This window comes from Gavialis gangeticus, unplaced genomic scaffold (assembly GCF_001723915.1).
Source record: "Gavialis gangeticus isolate Ggan-Ray unplaced genomic scaffold, GavGan_comp1, whole genome shotgun sequence".
Lineage (NCBI taxonomy): Eukaryota > Metazoa > Chordata > Crocodylia > Gavialidae > Gavialis > Gavialis gangeticus.
Genome location: NW_017729016.1, coordinates 6,719,892 through 6,729,425, shown reverse-complemented (window position 1 = coordinate 6,729,425; position 9,534 = coordinate 6,719,892). Strand labels below are relative to the sequence as shown.

Below are 9,534 nucleotides of genomic sequence, written 5' to 3'. Positions count from 1 at the left end.
GTGCAATCTGTCAGAGTTTGGGAACTGCTGATCTAGGTGATCCAAAGTGTATAAGCATCTACAGAATACAAACAAGTGTGGAGTCAGTGCTTTAAAAATGAACTGTGAATCATCCACATTTCAGTTAGTAGGAAGTGATCACAAAAGAACATCTTTTCAAATTACCACTTAACTGGCACACTATGCTATCCCCTGCACTTAAAACACACACCATGCTGTTCACATTTAGAAACATTATAATATAGTTAGCAAAGAAATAACATCACTGAAGTTAAATAAGACACCCCATCTCTCACCTGGCTGTTTTTTGCTGCTGTTCGGCACTTCGCCGTTGGTCACTGGCTGTTTATTTGCAACAGTGCTACCTCCTGACTGGCTGTTTAATACTTTAGGAGTAGATCCCAGGTTTGCAGCTATGACCGGTAACTGCTGACCTCGCTTCAAAAGCTGTTTCTGTTCCTGGTGTCGAAATCGTGGTGGTACTTCACGAGGAGGGTATCGAGGCAAGGTCTGCTGCTGCTGCTGCTGATTGTTGGCTGTGGCCCGCTTGGCATTATTATTAGTGCTGGTTGTTGTGGAAGTGCCGTTGGAGGTGACAGGCTGAGGCTGGCTTACACTGGTCTTTGTTTGTTCTGGCACTGCCCCCCACCAAAATAAAAAAGGTGAAGAAAATCAGTCACTTGTGCAAGTTTTCAAATCCCAAGAAAGCACAAGAAACAAATATTCTGGGCTATTTGTAAACTTTTAGGGAAATGCGCAACTCCTTTCCTATTTCTGCTACATGCACATCAGCATCCAGCTGAAAGTCCAAATCACCTTTCCTAGACTCAACACTGGCCACGTTACCACATAGCTGAAGTCACAGAATCTGTGGATGCCGTGCGTGGGTATAGACACCAAACCCAGATAGAGCAAGAAAGAGGCAGTTGCAGTGCCTGCTATTCTACCTTTGTTCACTCCCCGCAGCTCCTGATCAGGAACACAGGAATCAGATAAAAGGAAGCACAAATATGTTTCCTTGGGCCTGGCCTTTAATGCATACAAACAGTGTAAGGTGTTTGATTTTTTGGGGAGAAACAAACCAACCTAATACTTTGCAGCAACTATTTTCAGACATCCTCCCCACAAGAAATGGTTTGAAACAGCTCTGCCAGAGTTGTTACTGTATGAGGCACCTTGTATCGTCAGGTCCATCTTACATTGAAGCCAAATTGTTCTGTTTTAGGTTTTCTTTGCTAAAATAACCAGCAAAGAAAATTCCGTTTAGGTTGAGATTTTGAAAGTTGACCAATGGATTTAGCCCCACAACATGACTTCCCTGTAAATTAATGGACTTCTGTGGCTAAATCCCCTACTTGGTTTGGCTATGAAACAATGTGACAAAATCTTAAGAATAAAATTCTTGCATTCAAGGGACATGTGAAGTAGCGTGTTTTCTTCAGCGGTCCACTAACAAATATAAACCCTTGGTATGAGTTTCAAGGGCAGAGAAAGGGAGTACGCTATTTATTTCAGCTGATTACAAACATGCACATGCCACACTACCACCATCTTCCACTGCTCTGCCACAGCAGTGACCCACTTCTACTCTATTTCACAGCTGAATGGAGAGGCACAGATTTAGGCAGAGGGATGGCCAAAACATAAGTCAATTTAATGCACAGGGGCATGGCAAGAGAAGATATCTCACGTAATTAGATAAACTGATAAGATGGATAAAATGACTAGCAATATTCAATTCTGCTGATGGAAGTTGTTACTTATTTTGGTAAGCCACTGAATTCAGCTCTGAACAATGTTTCAGATGCACACATGCAATACTGCATGAATAACCCATGATCAAATCCATACGATTTTCATAAATGCAATTCAATGTCTTCAAACGTTTTGAACACACATCCATCCATTTCCCCCGCCTTTGCGCTTTAAGTTCTAGACAAAATGCCTTCTAAAATGATATAACAGGGAAGTTTTAACTGTTTCAAAAATGTTACAAGGGAAGTACAACATCCAACACAAATGGCATAATTATTGCAGATTTTAATACTCACTACCCACATATTACTACGGTCCATCTTACCCATTCAACTCTGGGACATGATCTACTTCACTGTTCACGATTTGTTTTTATTTAACTCTTTACTAGTAAATACATGTTATCAATACGCTCTGATGCAACTGTTCATACCGGCTAATTTTTTGCAGTTAAAAGCACATAAAACTTTGATCTAGGGCATGTTGACAGCTGTACAAGGATGTCAACCTACTTCCTGCACAGTCTACCAACACTGTGCCAAGACATTATTTACAGAAAATACTGAATTGCATCACTTGTTGATAAATCCACTTCTGGGCACGTCGTACAAGGCATGTAAGATTTTTTTTGTTGCCCTCCTATTTAGATTATAAAATCTATGCTACAGGGAATTTTTTTTTTTTTAAAAAAAATCTGGCACACTCTTATTGGTGCTCAACATAACTCATTATTGGTTCACCCAATATCCTGTGTGTACACGCACACACAATATATTATAGGAGAGGTGAAAAAGAGAGTTAGGAAAAGTCCCTCTGCACTAGCATAGGAAGGAAGCAACATTTTTAGCTTTGCTTGTTATCAAATTAAACTATTTCCTGGATACCTAAATTAATTGGTTAATTGTAAGTGACAGACTACAAGTAAACGTGTTCCAAATTACTAAATAAACCCCAAATAACTATAATATGAACACACACTTTGCTACACCATATAAAAAGGCATAGGTCTTATCTAGTCTGTACACATTTCCCTGATGGATAAAATATTATTCTTTGTAGACTGACAATTAAATAAAATACAACCAATATGCAGGCAAAACATTCTAGCTTAAGACACTTTCTACTTCCTACCTACAGATCAAACAAGCCCTAAAGCAGAATTTAAAATTTGTGATTTTTCAATTTAATCAGACATAGATGTTTTTAGGCCCCAAACAATTATTTCTCATGGTGTCATGGAAAGTTTAAAAAAAAACAAACAAAAAACCCCACACAATTTATTCTGTCCATTTGCATTTTGTAATCAGCAACTTGACTGAAGTTTAAACCCTAACTCTCTCACTTTAACGTTTAAATGCTACAATATGGCTAGTGTAAATGTGAAATCCCCCTCCAAATCCCAGAGAGCCGTTATCATCTTGTTCCCTGGTTTAACGAGGGCTTGGATAAACAAAACAGACACAAACCCGTTTTGCACATCAGCATTTTGTTCTACGGCACCCTAAAGTAGAAAGACAACTCTGTTAACAGGCTTGCAATGCATTCCCCCTAATTTTCATGACAAGCAGTAGCAAGATTAGAAAGGAACTGGAGACAACACACAAAGATTCAGAAAGAACAAACCTGCTGAAAACCCACAAGCCCGAGGAAGCTGCAGTTACAGTTTACAGAGAGATTCCAAAGAAAGACGCTTCCAACTTGTGTTGCTTTCCCACTCTGCAGATTTCATTAGAAAATGGAGGAGAAGCATGGTGTCATTTTACTGCTACAAGAGTGCTGCTTGCCAACTTCTGGAGTAGGGGCCCAGTGACTTAAACTCCCCCTCCAATAAAAAAAAAATGGCAGCTGTTTGAACAACTTTAATGCAGATGGAAAGAACAGTCTCATTCAAACAAAATCAGCTCGCGAAGATCAAATCGGCCACTACCCCACACACAGAGCAGCACAAGGCTGTCATTTCAATGTTTCTCTCCTTAATTCTGCTTAAGCTGACCTCTTGAAAATGCATGGCAATATACTGTCCTTGCACGTCATGCCCCAAAGAGTTGTCAGTTCGGGAATGCTGAAGGGCAAACGGAGGAAGTCTGGCTTTTGAGCTGACACACAGAAGATGTACTGCTAGAATTTTCGTTGTGGAAAAAATGGCCGCAGCTGTAAGCTGAGCGAGCTGATCTGGAAAATATCTTAACGGTTTGCTAATTCATTAACCCCTGCAGATCTGCAGAAAGGTGAATTATGTGGCACTCAGATAATTTTAAACAGCCAGTATTTAGAGATCCGTTTACTTTTTCTTTGTACTTTCAAGCTTTAAAAGCCAGTGTAACATTTTTTTTTTTTCAATAAGGAAAAAAGCATAGTCAAACAGGAAACTTCTCAGTACAGTCACAGAGCACACAGATGAGTTTCAAAGGTAGGAAATATGAGAAAAAGGAATTCAGCTCCCTACCCAGCTATTTTTAAAGGCACTTTCTATTGCAATGGTGATCTGGAGTTTTATTGTTCTGCAACAAAAGCAGTGGCTTTAAACTCAGTCCTTCTAGAAAACTGGGAAACTTAAAAGGCAAACTAAAAACCATCTAAACTGATGATCTAGCTTACTTTTTTCCCCCCAAATACTCAACAGACCAAAGGCAGCAGGAAAATCAGCCTTAACCCCACTGCTCAGGTACATAAACTACTTCATTAATGTATGCCTTGTTTATATATGTGGAAGTGCAGTATGGAAAGGGAATTTCACATTACAACTTATTCTTCTGCATAAATTCATCTTGTCCAGTGTTTGGGGCCTGATGCCATTTTCTTTGTACAGCCACTGTCCAGTTAATGGACATTTTTAATAAATGGGATACTCATGATGAAGGAGTAGGTTTATTTGAGTAGTATTAGATGCAAGTACAATTAAAGCTTTTTTGCCAACCAATTGTCTAAGTTAGAGTAGAAGCAGTCTTGTAGCACCTTTAAAATTGGTTAAAGTCTCAAAGCACTTTCCAATTCCTTAATTTATATTACAGCAATGCCCACAGGGTCCCAAATGGCAGAGACCTGGTGTGCCCCATGCTGTACAAATCCATAAAAGACAGTACCCTTCCTCTGAAGAGTTTGCAGTTTTAGCTGCTGAACATATCTATTCCCTAAAGAGGTGGTGAATAGGTCTAATTTAAAATCCAACTGCATGGGAAAATGTGCACTCTTTGAGACAATGACACAGTATCAAACGACTATTCATTTTCATTTGTACGGGTATAATAAATTTACCAGTAATGTAAATCGGACTACTATATTCCATCTGGAGGTAATGAATAGTTCAGATTTATTTTCCTACTCAGGTTTATGATGATTGGGTTCTGGGACTATCAGGAAAAAAATGGTGCAAGTAGTGATCCTAGCTATGAGTTTTAGAGTTAACCAATAGCTTTTTCCTCGCACCACAACTTTTCATGCAACTTTTCTACAAGAAACAATATAAACTGTTAACAGATCATATACTATTGTATTCCATCTTCAGCTCATTTGCATAATCAAGAATTTATTAAATTAATGTGATGTAAATTTTATAAATGTTTTTAGTTTTGAAAGTTTCCATCCTGAATACAAGCAGACAGAACTGCTGAATCAGCGAGCTGGACTACATAAATGACAAATTCTGAGTGTGACAAATCATAGTTTAAAGACAACTCCATAGCTGAATCTCATCACATCCCTACCTTATTGAAAAGGACAACCAGAATGGATCACTGCAGTAGAGTTTACAATTAATTCCCTCTACCTTTCACGTGCTTAAACAGTTTTACTCATAATGCAACATTAGAGTTTTGCTTCCATGTTAATGACTTGCATTAAATCTTGCCTAACAAAAACTGAAAAGCTAAGAAAAAAGGTCTTCTTAATCTTCCCAGTTGAACTATTTCCTTGTACTGAAAAGGCAATCAAGTAGTCTAAAGACACAGATCAACTCCTTTCTTCCTCTTTTCAGCTATAAGGTCTTATATTTTCTTTCCTTGGTTGTGAGCATCACTGTATCATTTCAGAGGCAACACAGATCAGACGTGTATTTAAAGTGAACATTACATTTTTTAAAGTAAACATTTACCCTAGCCCTAGCCTGTCCTTCACTATTTTTCTCAATCTACTAATCTATTACAGCATGGTGCAAATATGACACTATTCATAATGCTCAGATGTTGCAGGCCTGTAATGCTGCTGGATTTTATACCTAGTACCTTAAAATCTTGGTATGTTAGGAGTGGCTGTGAAGCCAAGAGAAGGATTTATTCTGTATTTGATGAAATTACTGCATGCAGTTCCATGCACTGTTTGAAAGAGGGATCTTAAAAAAAAAACAAAACTGAAAATATTTATTAAGTGTGAAGCTCCCAGGATGTTGTCTAACCTCTTCACTAAGTATGAGGGCCCATGTCCAAAATCTGCCACAAAACCTCACTGATTTAGGCAAGGGAACCCACTGAAGAAAAAATCAATGAATGCAGCATTCACAGGACATCTGCAGATCTGACACTAGGTCTCCTGGGCACTGGTTTGTAATTCTCACTAATGAAAGAACAGTCCATTGAAGACTCCATAACAGCACAATGCAGAAGTTCCTCTTGCCTCAAACTAACGTATGTTATGAATTAAAAAATTTCCCCTTTCCTCCTGTACAACACTCTTCTATGTCAGGAGCATATTACCCTGCAGCAGTCAGCTTTTCTGTAAGCAAATGTTAAACTGGTCAACCATTAGAATGAGAGAACCAGATGTGGGCTCACCTCAAAACAGCTGGAACTAGGGCTGCCTGCATCGGGTAGCAAAAGGAGAAAACACTTGTACGTGGAGAGTCTCAAGTTAGCATGGCTAACGCAACATTTTATCCTTGACAAATTGCTAGGAATGTGTCTCAAGTTTAAGTATTAATTAAACCCAGTATTTCTACAGATACAGAATTTAGCAAATACATTAGCCCCATGCATATATGCACAGTATTTATCAAATTCTTAACTAATATGATCTGAATTACAATGAAAAAGAAGTTAAATAGGCACAAAGAGGAAAACAATGATTCTCTCTCTTAAAAAGTAGTACTCAAAGCCTAAAATACACAGTACAAATATCCAAAAAAACCCTGCAATACTCCCATATGGTTTTGAGCACTTGAGCTCAATCAGAGCTTGTAGACATGGGCTCACTAATTCTTTGCAGGAAATTTAAACTCCAAATTCAGTATTTCATTTCAAAGATGGTCACATTAATCACCTGCCTTTCTATCACTTTGAACCCTAATCATACTAATAGGACATCAGTAAGAGCTACCTCAAACAGATGCACTGTATCATCTGATTTGTAATACTGAATTGGTAGAAGGCTACAAATGTTTTTGTGCATTTTAAATGAACTGAGGAAGAAGAGGAAGAGAAAGGGAAGAACAAGACGACAATGCAGAGTGTGCAGGTACCTATATATGGTGCTGCTGAAATAAAGGACAGTTTGATGAGTGGAAGCATGCGCCTGCCCATGACATTTTGGGGGAACCTACAAACACCTTGTTGGCACTGTCTGCACATCTCCCAAGACTCTGTCCCTTCAGTAGTAAAAACATTTTAGACAGCCAATTTCTGTCAATAAAATTTTTAAAAAATCCAGAAAGAAGATATAAAATAAACAGTTTTACAGCAACTTACCTTTGATTTTTTGTTCAATGGCCTAGAATAAAAAGAAATAATGTTAATCATTTGGATTTTCTGATCCTTTGCCTGTACTTATAAACTCTAACATCATCCTCCTGCTGGACCCTCCTGTTAAAACTGTTCTGATAGCTAAGTGAACAACTGAAAAGAGATTTCCCCTGTTCTACAGCCTCTTACCAGTCTTTAGCTTTGCTGTTTCTTTCTACCAACCAGGCTGTTTAACCTTTATAGAAGACTGAATGAATCTGAGACAACTGTATGTGACACATGAACATTCAAGCACAATCCCAAAGACTATGTTTCTTTAAAATGATTAAAAGTAGCGATGATTATTTACCTAGCATATATAAGACACCTGACATAAAAGGTTTTATTTTAGCTAAGAAAAACGGGGGTGGGGGAAGGTTCCCTGGTTTCACAACAGCAAAAGGCAAACCAGGGAACCTAGAGAGAGGCAGGGGCAGAGCAAATTTAAAATTTTCACTTTTCATAAAGTTGTCACAAGTTACTTTTAGAGTTGCCCTTGGACACAGCCAACAAGAAATCTGTACTGATAAAGCTACACCGCAAAGTAACGGAAAGTTTCCCCTCTCACTCCATAGTTGTGCAGGTCTAACTATGCAAGGGAAGACGGCAAACCTGATTATTCATAATGTTCTCTCAACAGCACAAAGGAAACAAAATCATTTCTCTCTCTGAAGAGAGCTTGTAATAATCTTCCATACTACATGCAATGTAGACATCAAAATGTTTTTAAAGAGATATGTAGGTGACAGAGCCCTTTAACAGGCAAACATAAATGGCTTGTGTTACAGCAACTGGCCCAAAGCCTACCATGTTTCTTAAATGGATTACAGCTCATTACTAATAGCTGTCACTGTCGTGCTCTGCTCTTTGACCCCAGAGAAATGGCGGAAAGCTGACAGATTTGATAGCTAGAAGGCTTGAAGATCAGTGCAGTTAGGGTTGATTATACGGTCAGGTTATTAATACTACTAGTGCCATGTCCACATTTATGTTGATAAAAATCAAGAGTATGTTAACTGTTAATATTAAGGTTTTTATTGTTAGTTTTGTCAAAAAATGATGTTGTCAAAGATATATTATATACTGTTTAATATGTAGGCAGAGTACAAAGGCCAGACTTCTTTCCAAGAAATTCATAATTTCTGATGCACTTCCTATGTTTTCTTCATTTTTCTGGACACCAATGTAGCCAACCTCTCTAAATTGTCTTCTGAAGAAGAGAAAAACCACTCCAGCCATTGGAAATGAAAGAAGTGCAAGTAAGCAAAGGGCTGCCTCTGCAGAACACAGCAACGCACGAACTCACCAAGCTCACACTTGCTTACCTCACCTTTACCCCCTGGCTCGATCCCCCCCCAACCCTCAAAACTGCTACCAAGTTAGGTACCCCATAGCATGCCACAGGCAAGCAGGTGAAAATAACTCTTTATGATGGCCAAAAAACTAAATGTGTGAGGAAAGCTGCCATTACCCAGTATTCAGAGCTTCCTTCCACCAGCCCTACTCCCAGCCCAACCCTCACGCAACTCTGCAAAACGGCTCATTTAAGGACACGAGGACTCTATACCGAAGTTACCTTCCTATGGCAGCTCGGTAACAGGTTTATTGGGCAGCAGCATATTAATGCAGTAAGAGCCCTGCCACTTCCCGCTGGCTGACCTACAGATCCTGGGAGCTATAGCAGGCCTACGGCTGGATTTTTATCACTGTCACAGCTGTGAGTGCGTGCGTTTCAAGTTGATCATTAAGTCACTATTCTGGCACCCTCTCAAGAGCGACAGAAAAAGGAGGCAACATTTAGCATCTCAGCAGACGATTTGCTAGATTCATCTGTTCACAGTGGTCAGACGTGCCAGGGAAGTTAAAAGGTTATCAACTGACTTCTAGCACTAAGCCTCTGTGTAGAAAATTTTAAAAAAGGGGGTGAATTTTAAAAAGTCAGCTAAACATTCATGGTGATTAGAGACAGCCAGTGCACTCACAGAGATCCACACCTTGAAGAAGATTCAGAGCCAAAAGCTACTCATGACTTCAAAAAAAGAAGGAAAAAAAAGGTTAAAGATAGCAAAAT

The 9,534-nt window shown here is 38.9% G+C and overlaps 1 protein-coding gene across 5 annotated transcripts in view; it reads right to left on the bottom strand.

Annotated features, from left to right (window-relative positions):
- The window catches only part of TNRC6A (trinucleotide repeat containing 6A), a 48,475-nt gene that overhangs the window by 37,545 nt on the left and 1,396 nt on the right, over nt 1-9,534 (bottom strand). For all 5 annotated transcript variants that reach the window (XM_019512782.1, XM_019512785.1, XM_019512781.1 and 2 more), the window contains exons 2-3: nt 7,431-7,452; nt 297-638 (exon numbers count right to left, since the gene is read on the bottom strand). In XM_019512782.1, the coding sequence (XP_019368327.1) occupies nt 297-638; nt 7,431-7,452 (364 nt within the window). The remainder of the gene's footprint in view (nt 1-296; nt 639-7,430; nt 7,453-9,534) is intronic.